Consider the following 18,003-nt stretch of genomic DNA (forward strand, 5'->3'; position numbering starts at 1 on the left):
ACAATGAATGGAGCAGAAAGCAAAATGAAGAAGACAAACTGACAACTAACGACAGAAAAAGAGCTCAACAGAAATGAGGCAGAGAAGGTTGGATGGTAGGAACAGCCATTTTGGAGAAAACAAGACATCATAATAGGTAGTGCTGATTTAATATCCTCTTGTTTTGAAGTCCCATCAAGCTTTTGTTGTTCTGTCTCCATCGGTTTTAACGTGTTGTATCTTATTGGATTTTATTATATGTGATAATATAAACAAAAACTTTTATAGACAAGGAGATTATACAGAAACCATTGTTCATTTTCTGTTAGTTGATTCTAAATAGCCTGTAATACTGTCATTCTCTTGAACGGTTTTACATTGTCTTGATATGTTTGATGCTACAGTATATGAAGTTATACCCAAAGATTTTAAGGGAAGAGACACTATGGTAACTACTTTTATGTCGGGATTATCTTATCGTGAAACACAATTTTCAATGGCTATGTTTTGACCTCCGCTGTTTTGTTGTTATGCCCTCTTTTTTATTTCAATCTTTTTATTATCTACTTTTTCATTTTTATCTTTTTAATTAAGGGAAAAATAAATAAAAAATAGCAGGATATATTATAGTAACCCACTTTGATTTCCTATCTACTTGATTTGAAATCCTGTATTGCTCTCACCATCTTGTTTTGACTGATTTTCCTCTATTCTGTTATGTTTGATAGTACCAAGTTTGAAAGTATAGGCAACAACTATGAAGACAATAAGATTCATTATGACGCCCATTCTGGTTGACTATTATCTTCTTTTGAAGTCCTCTAATGTCTCCAATGTTTTGGTTTTATTGCTCTTATTCTTTACTCTTTTGTTCAATTTTATTATAACTGATGATATAGGCCCTTATTTTTAAGATAACAAGAGGTATTATGGTAACCATTGTTGATCACCTTGTATTTTGTTTTTATATTATGTATTATGTCCGTCCTTTTGATTTGACTGACTCTGTCCTGTTATGTCACATTTGGTTTTACTTTCTTAAAAAAAAAGCAATAAGAACTATGGGAGTAATAAAACCCAAAATGTGTAATTGTCATTGTACAAAAGAAAGGAAAAGAAAGTGCTCTAAAGGATATAATTGCATATATATTTAAGTGTATAAGATAGATAACCATATTACTGAGTTTTGTTGGATCATTGAATAAAACTGTTTGCAGTCTCTCTGTTTGAAAGTCCCCTCTATATGCTTTAATTTTGTAACTTGAACAACTATTTCTAAGATGACAATATGTAATTAACTAGTGATTTCCTACTGTTTATTTTTTCTGAAATTCTGTGTAACTTGTACCCTTTTTCTGTTTTTTTTTCTCCTTAAATAAAATTAAAAACAACAACAACCACGTAAAAAAATCAAGTTTTCCATACACTAGCTTTTGTTAACGAAAGCCAGCCAGACATAGATATTTTAATTACAAGAAGCAAACAAACAGTAAAAAGGATTAGGGTTAGGGTAGTTATTGAAATCACAAAATATATGCTTTAAATGAACATAATTAATACAATTCATAAGATTAGCACAAAACTCCATGGGTGAAATGTACAGCACATTAGTATTTAAGAGAATTAGAGGAGGGAGAGTCAGGGTCCAAGGCTGCATCAGACTCAGGCCTACTCTTCTAGGGCCCACACTCACCATGGCCTGCTCCTCCCTGCACCTGGCTTTCCAAGGGACACTGTGTTATATCCCTGGTGCTCACCTTTTCACCAGCCACTGTTCCTAGAGTTGGGGTGCAGCTCTGAGCAGGGTGTTTATTCCAGGAGTGCCACTGTGTCCCTTGGCAGCATGAACACCAGGCAATTTGTGAGCAACCAAGCCTATTGTTCTGGGTCTTGCTCAGTTTCCCAGTCTGGATATAAATCTGTGATCTTCCTGTCTCAGCCTTCTAAGTGACTGGGATTATAAGTATTTGCCATCACACTAAGGATGGGGTGACTCATCTACTTAAATTTAGTAGCCAATTTCCAGCAGCTTCTTTGGGATGGTGTCCTTGGAACCAGTGGTGCCTGCCTGGAACCACCAGTGTAGAGCCAAACCTGGTGGAGGACAGTAGTGCTCTGTGTTCTGCTAGAGCCAGACAGATGAGCTGTTGCAGTTCTGGTTTCTACAACGTCATCCAGAGAGAAAGAAAGGGAAACTGGCCACTATAGCTAGGAGGGGACTGACCGGGACATGGTGCAGGCAGGGCAGGTGGCATGAGGCAACCAGTGGTGACTAAGGCAAGTGACACCTGCCATAGCACACAGGTGGTTGCCTTTCCTGCCCGCAGGCTCAGGGCATGCTCTGGGAAAATGCTTATGCTACTTGCCAGTACCAGTTTCTCAACTCCAGCAGGTTGGGATGTCACCCCTGGACAATTTAGGATCAGAGGGGATTAGGGTGTGGTCAAAGCCACACAGGACTATGGGGTATACTGGGCCATCCTATGGGGCCCCTTGCTTCTGGGCTGGAGAATGAACACAGGATGAGGCGGATCAGAGCATGGGTGGGGGCGAGGGAGACCTGTGGAGGACAGAGAAAGAAAAAAAATGTGACTCTGAGGGTGGGGAAACTCAAGAAGGACAGAAAAGCTGGCCAGCCTGTCCCCTGCAGTCTCCCCTCAACTCCCACTCAGCCGTGCTCCCATGGATGTTTTGGGGCAGTGGTGGCCTGGCTGTCTAAATTCTCAGTCCCAAATACAGCCAAACCCAACTCTTGCAGTGCCAGGGGCCCTGGCCTTGCAGCCACCTTTCTTCTCAGCAGTCTCCCCGGCCCTCCCAAACCAACGCTGCACTGGGGACCCTCCCTCCGGAAGCCACACCTGCTTCACCCTGCCCTCCATTTCCTTGCTCAGCGATCTGCTCTGGCCTGGCCTTTCCCTTCAGCTGTCCCTCGGTTCCCATCCCAACTTTCAGCTGCTGCAGCTGCCCCTGCCAGGGCCTGAAGTCCCAGTCTGGCCTAGGCACACTGCAATATGTTTTCCCAGAAGTGAGAACTCTCAATCCAGGAGGGAAACAGGAGCGAGTCCAGGACTCCAATCATCTGGGCAAAGACATTCCCTTGGAATCTGCACTATCACAATGGTTTATTATATCTGTAGCCATTTAAGGTATCAAATTCAAGTGGAGGGAGAAGAACTGACAAAGTAGGAGCTCATTCTTCACCTTCTTTCAGGCCCAGGGCTCAGTCCATCAGCTCTGCTTGGACTGCAGGGGGCTCACTGGGTGGCCTGCTCTGCAGGCTGCTGGGATGAACCCTCCTGTGGTTCCTGGACTTGGTGCAGGCTGGGGAAGGCCGCAGCCTCCTGCTGCCTGGCCTCTGGCATCTTACTCTCTGGTTTTGTCTCAGGCTGTGCCTCAGGTCCTGCTGCAGGCTTTGCCTCTTCCTTAGGCTCAGACTTGGTGGGAGTCTTCTTGCCAGAGGTAGGTTCAGGAGTCCGAGGGGGCTCAGTGCTCCGGGAGCTCTCCCCTAGGGCTGGGGCTGCAGAAGCTTGATTCAGTGCCTTGGGCTGCACCCAGCTGTGGCTGAGGATGTCATCTATTCGCAGTCGCCGGTGTACATCAGGATGCAGCATGTGATAGATGAGGTCTTTGCAATCGCTGGTCAGGTGCTTGGAGCGTGGGAAGTTGACGCGGTGCTCCTTCTGGAGGCGTAGCATTTTCTTGATGTTGGAGTCGTCATAGGGCATGGAGCCACAGACCATGATGTAGAGGATCACACCCAGGCTCCAGATGTCATACACTTTGGGCTGGTAGGGGATGCCCTGTAACACCTCAGGGGCTGCATATGCCGCTGACCCACAGAAGGTCTTACTAAGTGCTAGCTGACCACTGTCATCCCGCATGCAACGTTTAGAGAAGCCAAAATCTGACACTTTGATGTTATAGTCCTTGTCAAGAAGAAGGTTTTCACATTTGAGGTCTCTGTGGACAATGTCCAGGTCATGGCAGTACTTGATGGCTGAGGAGAGCTGCTGGAATTTCTTGCGTGCATCATCCTCTTGCAGGGCCCCCTGGGTTTTGATGAACTCGAGGAGGTCACCTTGAACCCCAAGCTCCATGACAATGTAGACTTTGCCCTGCGATGTCTCGAAGATCTCGTAGGTCTTGATGATGGAACGATGGTTTAGTATGGCCATAACCTCGATTTCCCGAGGAAGGAATTTCTCCAGGAAGTCTGTTGGGGCTTTCTTCCTATCAATGATCTTAACTGCTACATTGATCTTTAGGCGCTCAGAGTAAGCAGATTTGACTTTTGCATAGGAACCCTCTCCCAAATTTATGCCCATTATGTATCCACGACGCTTGAGGACAATGGTATCATCCATCATTCCAGAAGCACTGTGTGCCCCTGAGGTTGTGCCCTCTGTCATTGCAAAACCTGGGTCAACAGCGATCTCAAGTACACTGCAGATTCATAGCGTTCTGGGCTGGCTGTGCTTGTTGTCCCTGCTACTAAGAGACCAAGACTCTAGGATGGAACCTTCTGTATTGCCTCCCAAGTGACTTCAGGGCATGAAGTCACAAAGGAAGAACACACATGGGAAGAGGCTCTGGCCCAAGCCACTTGCACCTACAACCGTGGAAGGACTACCAGAAGGCTGGAGAAGAATGAAGGCCAGCAGAGTGGCCTTGTGCTTGGCTGGGACCTAAGGAAGTTGGGGACTCTAGCATACACAAAGGCCTGACCATGAATCCAAACCCAGAGCTAGGATTGCATGTGGAGGGGTAGGGGTGATGCCTGTGAACAAGATCATTCCAGGAAACACAGGGCTGGTAATCCTATGTTACCAATGAGTGTGTATGTGTGTGTGTGTGTGTGTGTGTGTGTGTGTGTGTGAGAGAGAGAGAGAAGAGAAAGAGACAGAGAGACAGAGACAGAGATTTGAGGCAGAGAGAGAAACAGAAGGTAAGTTTCATTGAGGACACACATAGATAGGAGCAGACTTGTGAGGAACCCCAGAAATTGTGCAGGTGCTATAAGTTAGTTAGGAAAAGTAGTATAAAAAAGGCCATGAGGACCACCCTGACAGAGGCAGTGACCTTGAGTGGTATAAAAAATCCAGGCTATGGTGATCCCATGGGGTGGCAAGGATGATGTCTCTGGCCTCTCCCCGCTCCTTCAGCTCCTGACAGTGTCCACGCAGGCAGCCTAAAGGGACACAGAGTAGGGCTGAGAAGGGAACAGGTGGGTTAGGAGGGTCAGAGACTCCTGGTGCAGCCACTGTTATAGCTTGGAAAGCGAGGACTTAGCATTCTTGCTGCCTGGGCTTTTCAATTCCCTGTAATTCTCTTTCCCCAAGACCTTTTCTGACCCACTTAGAGTGGCTTTATAGGGGACAACTGGCAGAAATTCTGTTGTTGGATATGAGTTTTCTCTTATGTCCTTGCCCAGGCCTTGGCTCTGGCTGGACTCTCAGGACAGGCCAAGAGCTGGGGGCAGAAGGCTGGGCCCACATGCTATCCTGAGACTGGCAGCTCCTTCTTGGAATGCTCTGTGAGGAGCAGACAGGACAGCAGAGGCCAGGGATCTTTGTAGTGTGTCTATAGTGAGATTTGTCTTCTCTGGGCCACATCCTGGGGAAGCTGAAGTCTCTGAAGATCTGGCTTAAACTTGGGTGTGAGCTTGGCCTGACCTAGAGCGTGGGCTGCCCTCCTTACCACTCCATGTGTCACAGGTTGGAATCCTGAGACCCTCAGGAGGACACTCAGAAGTGAATTAGTGGAAATGGAGATGAGTCAGACTGGGCTGGGTCCCCAACAACTCTGACCTTTCCCCTTTTTCTTGGCTTCTCTTCACTTTCATTTCCAACCCTGATTACCCAGTACCAGGTCCGTCTACATGACCAGTAGTCTGTCCCCTGGACAGCTGCTTCTCCTTCCCATCTGCTATGCCTCCATGATGCATGATGGGATGTCAGCACTGGAAGATTCTTTTCTGGAGATCGTAGCTTCATCTTCATCAAAGGTGGCCTCCGTTGCTCCTTCAGTGTGTGGGTGGATCCTTTCTCTCAGGGTAGCCACCTGCTCTACTTTCCAGGATCTGGGCTTCCCTGTGGCTGGCCTATGACAGTCCATTAGGCCATTTCTTCATCTGCTTCAGCTTTGTGTGGCAGTAAAGCTGAGGTAGCCTAGTTAGTTAGGAATGGGAACATGGAGTTTCTCAAGGACTCTTGCCATCACTGAATGATCCTTTGAAAATTATTAAATGTGACTTGTTTTCTTCCCTTAAGAAACACATAGCGATTCAGTGAAGCAATGGAACCTGGCCTTGTTCAGATGGACGTTGTGATTAGGCTTCTGGTAAACTTTCCACCCTGCCTGTTTCCTAAGTAATGACACCAAGCCCCTTTTACACTACACTTTAAGAGGTGAGTCTTTTCATGTTAATCTTTAAGAAGTAACCTTCCTAAGTTTTGAAGCATGTCTTATAAACCATAACTTTGTGATGGATCAGATCATTTTCCTTTCACATGGCAATACTATATATCAAAACTAAGATCAGTTGTATTTTGCAGTGCTCCATTCTATATATATATATATACATCTCAAGATACTGAAGACTCTTGTTCTGAGAAGCTGGTACTCTGTTGTCTGAGTGTATACTGCTAATTAAAGTGTCTATGGATGATTAATGATTTAAAAATGTCACTATGAAATATTTAGCCTCAAAATCAAAGGAGAAGAATAAGAAACATGAAAAAATGTGTTAGCATGAAACATGACTAAAAAGTTCTAATATATGCATTCCAGAAGGACAAGGAGAGAATCAGACAGATGATAGGACCACTTGAGCAGATAATGAACAAAATTCAAATTGGGCAGTAACAAGAAATATCTCAGTTTGGATCCAGAAAAGAAAACTTTGAAAGTTTGTACCCGATTAATTACATATTTGGAGCATCGGAAAGAATGAAGAAAACTTACTCAAATGAGCTTAGCAAAATTTCTAGATACAACACCTCTGAGAATTCATAGGCTTTCTATAGAGCAATAAACAATCAGAAAGTTAAATCTGACAAATACCATGTCCTGCCAAAAAATTGAATATATAGTAGTAAGGAAAGATGTTCAAAATGGATACACAGAAAATGAGAAACTAAAATGATTTTATCAAAGCTACATATCATGTTCATGAATTGAAAGATTAACTCCTGTACATATAATTTCTCCCTAAATTGATCTAGACATATGGAGAGCAATCCGAATTCTTACTTGTAGTGAAATTAGACAAGTCAACACCAGACTTGCTAAGAAAATTTAAAGGTTTCAAATAGTCAAGATGATTTGAGGAAGAACTACACAGCTGAAGGACTTCTATCAAACTACTCTACACATTAAAGCCGTGTGGGCGTGGCAAATGTTCAAAGACTGCTGGTGGAGTTAAAAACTGGCAGTAACTGGTAAAGTTGAACATAAGCTTATCCAGTTCTCAGGAAGTCCTCTCCTCGTTATTCCAAATTCATGCATGAAACCCTCTGTAATACCATTATATATAGTACTCCCAAACCAGACACAATACAGATATCCATTATCAGCAGAATGCATAAAAATGTTGCATTCCTAAAATATGTCATACAGCAGGAGGAGGCAAAGTTTATTAAAAATCCAGTAAGACATACTCAGACTCTGTGCGTAAGGTATCCTGTCACAGCAACTCTGCTGGTGTAGGGTGAAAGCAAAGTTAATATGTAAAAAATAGGCAGAAGTATGGAGCTGTGCTTCGAGAAAACTTTGGCATGTAGCAATATAAATGAATAAATTACTACCACACAGAACACAGGTGAATCTTGCAACATAATATTAAGCAAAAGAAGGCAAACTCAAGTGCATCTTGAAAGGTGGAGGGGAAAATTGCCTTGGGCATAAGGAAGGTTTCTTGGATGCTATTGATTTTCTATTTAGTGACCTAGGTTACAGCCGAAAAGTGTTGGCTGTGTGGTCATTAATTGACACATACTGTGTAGCTAGTTTTAATAAATAGCTTTATTAAAGAATAGTTAAAGCACTAAAAGATGATTCAAAGACAATCTAAAATACCTTGCTTTAAAGAAAGCAAAAAAGTTACCTAATAACATCAAAGGATCTATTTCATGTTGTACTTTGGGGATCGTTTGATTTTACTTTGTATGTGAATAGGATACTTAGCAACATTATGTGGATGTTGTCTACTGAGAGATGAAACTGAAGTCATGTTTGAGTTAAGTATGGAGGTATAATGAAATCTTTGTGCATAGCCTTTGCTACTTGTGATTCTAGTCACATTCGAGTTTTACCTTAAGGGTGGCTGGATGGAAGGGTGTGGAAGTGTGGGTTAGATCTGGTAATGATTGATAATGTTGTATCAATTTGAGAATCTATAAGTTTAACTAAGAAACCCAGCAGCTTTACATCCTTGGGTGTGGAGGACAAGCCCTTACCACCTAGGATGTTTTCACTGTGTTGATTTGAGAAGTTAAGAAGTTTACCTAAGTGATTCAGCAGGGGGTCAGGGTCCTTACTTTGTGAATATCCTCAACCTGTGCAAGAGGAGGGTACAGAGATAGTGTGGGGTGAGAGACCCCCACCAGGGGTGGTAGCTTTCATACAGTAAAGGAAAATGAGGAAGGACTAATTAGTGGTTCTTTGGAGGGGCTCTAGTCTTTGCTTCCAGCCCAGATGTTGTTTCCTGGCCTCTGATGCAGACAGTTTGGCTTCCGCCTGAAACTCTTCATCCTTCTGGAACAGATTCTTCAGCATTCTGCTGCACACCTATCAGCCTCCTGATACAGACTTGCACAAAACCCTGCGGTGAGTTCCAGACCTTGGACTGGACTCTTCAGCCTCCAACACACAGACACCCTCTAAACACTTCCTAATCTGGCTCTGTGGCTGACCATCGTAAGCCAATCTTGTAATTTCTTATACTGTGTATCTTGTGTTATATCTGTTTCTCTAGTAAAACCTGACTTACACGAATGGGTAGGGGATGATCAATGACAGACTGGATTATCTGGTATCTTTTTTCTTTTACTGTTCTAGTCTTCTTCCATCTTATTGTGGTCTCTCCATTTATCTCTCTCATTTTCCAAAACCCAACTATGATCCTCTGGCCCTGGGAGACCACAGAAAATTAAGGATTCATGTACTCATTCATGCAGCAAATCTTTTTTCAGCATTTCCTGTCTGACAGCACTATTTTAGGTGCTGGGAGGACCACAGCAACTCAAGTGAAACCTCTTCCCCTGGAGAATTCACAGGTTATTGGATTGTAACATATACTGCCTTTTCAGAGGAGGAAATTAGATAAGGGTACTGTTATTTTAGGAAAATGTTTGGATCTTAGACATCTTCTCTAAGCATCAGCATAATACACCATTATTGCTTAATGGGGGAAGAATTACAAAACAAAAAAATAGAGAATAGGATGGCTGCTTTCCTTCCTCCTTTCTTTGCTTTTTTGAGCAGTCTATTTTTCAGAGCAGTTTTACGTTCACAGCAAATTTGACCCAGGTATTCAGAGATTTGCCATAAATTCCCACTCAGGAACTCCCACTCATGAGCAGCCTCTTCCATTAACAGCGTCTCCTACCAGATTGATATATTTGCCAAAACTGATACGTTCTCACTGACATGTTATTATCCTCAACTTTTCATTCATTTCTTTATTCATTCATTCAACACATTTGATTGCTTGTTCAATGTCTGTCATTACAATTCTCCCTTGTTTCTTACAATCTTTTCTTTATTTCTCTTTTTTCTCCTTTTCTTTTAAAGTGACCATCTTTATCCTAATTCTTTTAAGGAAGAAATAGGAATTTCTCACCACCCACCCACAAGATAGAGTGACATTAACATACTGATGTATAAATTATCTCAGATATTTTTTAAAATGATAAGCTATTATATGTCTAGTTTTTAAAACTGACATAACTTTTATGTTACTCAGATATCGTAAGCATTTTTCTATGTCAAAAATATGTGTCTACCTCATTTTGTTAAAATGTATGTGGAATTTCATTTTTATAACTTTAATTTTTAAGTAGTCCCCTGTTGGTGAACACAATGATCCCAACTTATGTGGTTATGACCAAACATGTATGTCGTCATGAAACTTTTCATGGGCAAATATTTATACTATAAAGTAGAATGCTTATTACATAATAGGTACTTAGTAAAGGTTTAGTAACTATTTCCAGTTTTACCTTTAATGGGTGCTATTAGTCGATGTAGAAGAATCAGCAGGAGAGAGAAGAGGGCTGTGGAGAACCATGAGAAGGGAGGTGGGGCTTTGCAGAGTTAGAGCTCGTTGGACTCTGGGGCAGAGAGATTCCCAGTTGTTACAGCTTTGAACAGGTGCTCCAAAACAGAGACCCTGTGATTCAGGAGTTGACAAAAATAACCCATTATGTTTTTAAGAAGTAGCCTGTAGAATGCTCTCCTCAACTATTGAAGTTCCAAAAATTGTTTATGTTTATCTACACCAAAAAAGTAAACTCTTGTAACTGGCTTGAAGACCAGACAGGAAGTCCTATAAGGATAAAAGGTATGAAGAGTGATAAGAAAGACCTTAAAGGAGAGTATGATGAAGATATTCTGATAGAGAATGAGAGGTTCAGCAATACCTTAGAACAGACTTCAGAGGAGGAAAGATTTTTTTCCCTTTTGATAACCTCAGTCTTTTCTCAAGCAAGCTAGAAGTTTTCACTGACCTTTCTTAATTGCTTATTAAAACATATAAATATGAAAAATCGGGTGCCTATGTCTGTGAACATAAGCCCTGTGTTATCAATTTCACTGTCAATTGAAAGAATGCCTGATTCCTTCCTCTAGGGCTCTTCCTCTACTCTCTGTTACTAGATGTCATGACTTGAACAACTTTTCCATGCTATGCACTTCAACCAACTTATTTTAGCCTTTGTTCCAGCCAACTATGACCTAAAATTCTGAAAACTATGAGCAAAAACAAAGTTCTTCTCTTTTAAATTGTAGATGTCAGGCATTTTGTCCCATTAACCAAAAACTGACTAATACTTACACCTAGTATAATGTCAATTAAAAAACTGTTATGTTAGATTCTTTAGGGAATAATAAAAAAAGTAAGTTGGTAGAGATTCCACACAGGTGTAGGTTTTTAACTGTTTTTCACCTGTGGTTGGTTAAATCTACAGAGGAAGAACCCATGAATGTGAATTATATTAAACTCTATATGCAAAGAGTTTGATGAGAGGCCCTTGGAACTTGATTCAATTGATAAGCATCTACTAAGCACTTTTCTAAGTGCCATACACTGCTCTAGGGAGGTAATGGAGACATTTGGATGACATAGACAAGATTCCTGTTCTCAGAATGGGCAGAGTCTAGTGACATGCAGTACCGTCACTTGGAGGAATAACTGTATGGCAGTGTTTGCAAAAAAGAAGATGGATTTAAAGGAGATGGAGTAAAAGAAGAGATATAAATGCTCCAGGTAGAAGAATTGGAGCAATAGGAATGCAGAAGAATGTTGAGGCTTTTGTGAGTTCACCTCTGGAAAGGAAAGAATGGAGAGACCTGAAACCCAAGGGAATATTATGCTGTGTTAATGACAGTGCACTTTATGAAATAAAGATTGGATAGACAACAATAGCGTTCTCTACTGCTATCAGCAGACAAACACTGCCCTTGATTATGAAGCCCTCAGTGAGTGATCTTGCTTGACTGAGGGCTCCACAGTTGCTTTAGTCATCTAACTATCCACTTTGGCCACTTTCTTTTCCTCTCTCTTTCTCTCTGGACAACCTCCTAGGGGCCAGAGCAACAACATCTCATCCATCTGTCTCTAGCAGAACACAAAATGCTGTTCTCCTCCACCAGGCTTGGATCTACTGGTGGCTTTGTTGGTCCCTGGGCAGGTACCACTGTCTCCAAGGATGCCAGCTTTTCAGGGAGTTTTCTGCACACTTCAGAGAAGCTGCTTGAAATTGGTAGGTTAACCCCAAGATCAATGAGACCCACTAGGTAGGGTGACCATGACCAAGTGATCTTCGTGCGGAAGAATGCGGAGTGTGTGCGAGGGATGTGTTGGGCAGCACAGATTCCTCTCATAAGTGGAGTGGGAGTCAGCACCATTCAGCCCCACCATCCACAAGTATAGTTTCAGTGTAGCACAGCCTTCCTCCCCCCCCCCAAGAGTAAATAATTTGGATCTTAGACATATAAAGGCCTTCAAATGTCAACACATTTCTAATCCAGTACAATTAGTCTCCTCTTGCTCATTGAAAAAACATATTTTCAATTTAAAAAATCCTACTAACATGTTGAGTAGCATCTAATTCCATGTATGGAATTAGGAAGCGATTAACAGATTTTGTTTGTTTGTTTAGAGTATGACCTAAAATCATGTTTACAGCTTTCTCTTTACTCAGATATTGTGTCCTTCAGTAATGTGGGCAAGTTTTCTTGCTCTCCTCTCTTCTGCCCGTCCTTAATTTCTTTCCTTCTTCTCATCTCCTTTTCTGTCTCGTCTTCATTCTATCATCTTTTCACAATCTCTTTCTTTTCACCTTTTCTTCCTTCTCTCCTCCTGTTCCTCCTTCCTTCCCTCCTTTTCTAAGTCTTTCCTGTTTCTCTCCCTGTTCCTTGCTCATTATCTTTATTTTTATCTACTGTAGATGAGATCTTTTCTTCTTGGGTTTTATTAAATTTTTTTTTTTATTTTAAAGAGGGTAAAATTAAACAGAACAAAACAGATCAGAAGAAAACAATGTAAGAGGCACAGATTTCAAAGCAAGACAACAGAAAATCTTCACTGTCTATCATATTGTTTCTTGTTTTCTTCTAGTTTATCATATCTTCACACACAGTGAATTCATACAAAACAAAATGGATGCTGAAGGCATTTTAGGTCTTCAAGACCAAACAATAAGGAAGTCAACAATGACTGTCATAATGTATCTCATTCTCTTCAAAATAGCTGTCCATATTCATGTATGTTGAAATTAAACAATACAAAACAGACTAAAATCACTCTGAACAAAGAATAATAGTATTGCTGGATTTCACATCATGGCACTACAGAATCAGCACTGGGCACCGTAGTGTCTTTTTCTTCAAATGGGTTAGTTGTGTTCTAAAAGAAAATTCAAGTAATTTGAAACATGTTTTAAAAACTATACATACAAAGAGTGTATACACAACACAGGGAAGTCTTAAACAACTATAGTAAAGTGAACATCCCTTTCCTGTATGGGATTCAGGAACAGAAAATGCTCGCCTGTCTAAAGCTTATCCTGTTTCCTTTCATGAATGCAATTCCCTTCCTTCTGCCTCTTTCTAGGAAACTATTGATCAGGAAAACTGTTGATTACTTCCAGAGACAGAGACAGAGACAGAGACAGAGACAGAGACAGAGACAGACAGATAAGAGACAGAGAGAATGAGAATTGATTCCTGAGGAAAGTGACCGTGTCTTGGGCTGAGAGCATAACGGAACTGGAGCGTTGGAAATGATGATTTCAGTGCATGACAGTTACACACAACCTCTTCTGTGCGTGTTGTCATTGGATTCGTTTCCTTCCTACTTCTGCTTATGACTGACCTGTGATTTCCCTTTTTCTGGGTCTATAACTTAAAGGAATCTACAAGCAGACAATGGGAGGTGCCTCTAATCCAAACCCTAGAAAGATATTCAACTCCCTCTCTCACCTATTCTTTCGGTTTACCCTCCAGGTTTCTTTTATCGGGCAGGATTTTAGGGAGCCAAAATACACTCCATGCCACTCTCTTAGCACCATTGCGCAGGCGCACGACCTTCATGGGCGGGGCTCGGGCGGTGGCGCTATGGGGCTACGGATTGGCCAGTCTCAAGGCTGCCGGTTGGCCCTGACTCTGCGTTTGCGCATGATCCTAAACTGGGCGGGAGAGAACGAAGTTCAAACTCCTTCCTGGGTGTCCGGAATTTGAAACCGAGGGTCATGGAGAATTACCAAGATTTGGCAGAAGCTGAGTGCTTGAGCTCAGAGCAGGCTGCCCGTTATATGAGATATGTGAAAGAGGCCAAAGAAGCAACAAAGAGTGGAGATCTGGAGGGAGCACTCAAATTTTTCACTTTGGCAAAGAGCATTTTTCCCAATAAAAAGCTGATGAGCAGAATCCAAAAAGTACAGGAAGCCTGGGAGGAGTTGGAAGAACATGAAGATGATGAATTTGTAGAAGTGTGCAACTCTGGGCTGCTGCTTTATCGAGAACTGTATAACCAACTGTTTGAGCACCAGAAGGAAGGTGTGGCTTTCCTCTACAGCCTTTACAGGGATGGGAGAAAAGGGGGTGTCTTGGCAGATGACATGGGATTGGGGAAAACTGTTCAAATCATTGCTTTCCTTTCTGGTATGTTTGATGCTTCGCTTGTGACTCATGTGCTGTTGATAATGCCTACCAACCTCATCAGCATGTGGGTGAAAGAATTTGCCAAGTGGACCCCAGGAATGAGAGCCAAAACCTTTCATGGCCCTAGCAAGGGTGAACGTACCAGGAGTCTCCTCCGGGTTCAGCAAAAGACTGGTGTCCTTATTACCACCTACCAAATGTTAATCAACAATTGGCAGCAGCTTTCCAGCTTTAATGGCCAAGCGTTTGTGTGGGACTATGTCATCCTTGATGAAGCACATAAAATAAAGAGCTCATCTACTAAGTCAGCAACATATGCTCGTGCTGTCCCTGCAAGTAATCGCCTCCTCCTCACAGGGACCCCCATCCAGAATAACTTACAAGAATTATGGTCCCTGTTCGATTTTGCTTGCCAAGGTTCCCTGTTAGGAACATTAAAAACTTTTAAAATGGAGTATGAAACTCCTATTGTTAGAGGAAGAGAGAAGGATGCTACTTCAGGGGAAAAAGCCTTGGGACTTAAGATGTCTGAAAATTTGATGGAAATCATAAAACCTTATTTTCTCAGGAGAACTAAAGAAGAAATTCAGAAGAATAGGCTGAACATCCCAGAGGTTGGACCCACTGAAAAGAACCTAGGTGTTGACACCATCTACAGAATGCCTTCTCTTTCCAGGAAAAACGATTTAATCATTTGGATACGTCTTGTACCTTTACAAGAAGAAATATACAAGAAATTTGTGTCTTTGGATTATATCAAGGAGTTGTTAATGGAGACACACTCGCCTTTGGCCGAGCTAGGAGTCTTAAAGAAGCTGTGTGATCATCCCAGGCTGCTGTCAGCACGGGCTTGTCGTTTGCTGCATCTAGAGGCTATCAAAATCTCTGCTCAAGATGAAAATGAGGAAGATTCCTCAGATGTGGACAACCTTGCTCATGCAACTGATACTACACTGATGGAAGAATCTGGAAAAATGTTATTTTTAATCAGCCTGCTGAAGAGACTTCGAGATGAAGGGCATCAAACTCTAGTTTTTTCACAGTCAAGACAAATTCTAAACATCATTGAACGCCTTCTAAAGAATAAACACTTTAAGATACTGCGAATTGATGGCACTGTCACCCATCTTTTGGAACGAGAAAAAAGGATTAGTTTATTCCAGCAAAATAAAGATTACTCTGTATTTCTGCTTACTACTCAAGTAGGTGGTGCTGGGTTAACATTAACAGCAGCAACTAGAGTGGTCATTTTTGACCCTAGCTGGAACCCTGCAACTGATGCTCAAGCTGTGGATAGGGTTTACCGAATTGGACAAAAAGAAAATGTTGTAGTTTATAGGTTAATCACTTGTGGGACTGTAGAAGAGAAAATATACAGAAGACAGATTTTCAAGGACTCATTAATCAGACAAACTACTGGTGATAAAAAGAACCCATTCCGCTATTTCAGTAAACAAGATTTAAGAGAGCTCTTTACAGTTGAGGATCTCCAGAACTCTGCAACCCAGCTGCAACTTCAGTCTCTGCATGCTGCTCAGAGGAGGTCTGATAAAAACCTAGATGAACACATTACCTACCTACAGTCTCTGGGAATTGCTGGAATCTCAGATCATGACTTGATACATACAGGTGATCTGTCTGCTAAAGAAGAGCTTGATGTGATAGAAGAATCTCAGTATATTCAACAAAGAGCTCAGAAAGCTCAATTTCTTGTTGAATTTGAGTCTCAAAATACAATGGAAAAACGAAGAACTGGAAAAGAGGGAGCCTGGCCAACAGAACCCTTGTTTCCTTCTCAAAAAAAGAAGAAATGCCTTGAATTAAAGAAATTAGAGCCTTGGCCTTTGCCTCTTACAACTACTGATCCTACCCAGGAAGGAGATATCAATTTTCAAATGGCAAACATGAGCATTGATGATCAAGACCTCTCCAATGTGAAGCTAAATATGACCATGTTACAAGATAGTATGCACCCACATGAAAATTCATTTAATCCTGACTCTGTAGCTGCTTTATGCAAGGAGTTTGAAAATGTAGAAGAAATTTGGGCTGCCTCATTACTGGGAACCACAAAAAGCCTTATAGTTGAGAACAAAGCTCTGCAAAAAAGGACTTCCCAAGAAAAGCCTGAACAAGAGGCACTGCAGAAGAACCCCTTGGGTAGTTTTAATTACTTAACTCTCCAATCAACCGAAGTTGATCTTGCACCAACTTTAGATCTACAGGATGATGAGATTTTATATCATGGTAATCCGTGGCCCAGCAATTCTATAACAAGTAAAAATCAAAATACAAAATTGAGTACTTCCATTATTGAACTATCTGACGAATTGTCAGCATCCCATAGTGCACTGCGGGATGCCCAAGCAAGTGAGGCCAAGTCAGAAAGAGAGCCTTTAGCATCTTTACCACAGTATGCATGTGATTTCAATCTTTTCCTGGAAGACTCTGCAGACAATAGACAAAATCTCTCCACTCAGACTTTGGAGTGTGTTGAGAAAAAATCTAGCTTGTGTGTCTCTGTAGCTAATTCAAGTGCAGAGTCTTTGCATAGCACAGCATGTCACCATTTGGATTTTTCTAAGAAAGGCAATGAACCAGAAGAAGAGGTTGTTAATGTTAAAACCAGAAGGAAAGCTAGAAGGATCATTTCAGATGATGAAGATGAGGATGATTCTCTAGCAGGTGCTTCAAGCACAAATCTGTTTAGCACATCTCTCCTTCCTTTGTCATCTGTAAAACAATTTGATGCTTCGACTCCCAAAGATAACAGTCTACCCAGAACATTCTTTTCACCTAACATAGCTGGCAGTGTAAATAAATATATGAATGCAAGGCGATCGCTGGCTTCTAGAAGTTCTCTGATTAATGTGGTTTTAGAACACGTGGAGGATATGGAAGAAAGACTTGACAACACTGATAAAGCAGAGGGCACCCTGGATGACCTAGAGGAAGGAGCCAAAGAAAACAGTGATGAGGCCTCAGAGCGTACAGAGGATCCTTCTGGAGAAGGACTGTCTTCAGAACATAAGTCTGGTGGGCTAATGATGTCTAAGCCATTAGGCTGTAGTCCACCAACCCCCTTTTCGGATGCTGACCCTTTCTCTGCAGAACCATTGATTGACTCTCCCCAGGGTAAGTCAGTGGAGGCTGAAAATGACTATGAGACTCTTATAACTCATGGAAAAGAACTGAAAGAGCATGGAAAGATACAGGAAGCCTTAAACTGCTTGGTTAAAGCCCTTGACATAAAAAGTTCCGATCCTGAAGTCATGCTCATGACTTTAAATTTGTATAAGCAACTTAGGAACACTTGAAAATGCTGTAACCTGTTTTTTGTGTTGGGGAGAAAGGTTTTATTTTCAGATATAAAGTCCTTCTGTGTATCCCAGACTGGCCACAAACTCTCAAACTGCCTTTAGTCTCCTGAGTGCTGGGATTAAAGGTGTATACAACTGTAATCTGTTTATTATATTTTTAAAATGCAACTGAATTTGAGTGGATTTTTGTTTCCATAATTGTGTTCTTTAGCAGCATGAGTGATTTGTGCATAAGGTAAGAAAGATCTCATAAAGCAACTTCTGCCTCTGTCTCTTAGCTCCTACTCAATCTCTCCCAACATACTGTTTTCTGAATGTTAGG

General features: G+C 41.7%; 2 protein-coding genes across 2 annotated transcripts; one reads left to right on the forward strand and one right to left on the reverse strand.

The window, feature by feature from the left end:
- Positions 1-3,092: 3,092 nt before the first annotated feature.
- Tssk1b (testis specific serine kinase 1B) lies at positions 3,093-4,461 on the reverse strand. The gene has a single exon (XM_003474656.2). The coding sequence runs from the start codon at positions 4,386-4,388 to the stop codon at positions 3,234-3,236; it is 1,155 nt and encodes a 384-aa protein (XP_003474704.2). The 5' UTR covers positions 4,389-4,461; the 3' UTR covers positions 3,093-3,233.
- Positions 4,462-13,839: 9,378 nt separating this feature from the next.
- Positions 13,840-17,753, forward strand: LOC100728905 (DNA excision repair protein ERCC-6-like). The gene has a single exon (XM_063239977.1). It carries the CDS (start codon positions 13,950-13,952, stop codon positions 17,676-17,678), a length of 3,729 nt encoding a protein of 1,242 aa, XP_063096047.1. The 5' UTR covers positions 13,840-13,949; the 3' UTR covers positions 17,679-17,753.
- The last annotated feature ends 250 nt before the right edge of the window (positions 17,754-18,003 follow it).

Source organism: Cavia porcellus, unplaced genomic scaffold, assembly GCF_034190915.1.
Source record: "Cavia porcellus strain 051 isolate PalLab524CR breed Dunkin Hartley unplaced genomic scaffold, mCavPor4.1 scaffold_29, whole genome shotgun sequence".
Taxonomy (NCBI): domain Eukaryota; kingdom Metazoa; phylum Chordata; class Mammalia; order Rodentia; family Caviidae; genus Cavia; species Cavia porcellus.

What these genes read in the sequence shown, in the direction of transcription:
- Tssk1b (XM_003474656.2), bottom strand. Translation starts at nt 4,388, where the DNA reads ATGACAGAGGGCACAACCTCAGGGGCACACAGTGCTTCTGGAATGATG.
- LOC100728905 (XM_063239977.1), top strand. Translation starts at nt 13,950, where the DNA reads ATGGAGAATTACCAAGATTTGGCAGAAGCTGAGTGCTTGAGCTCAGAG.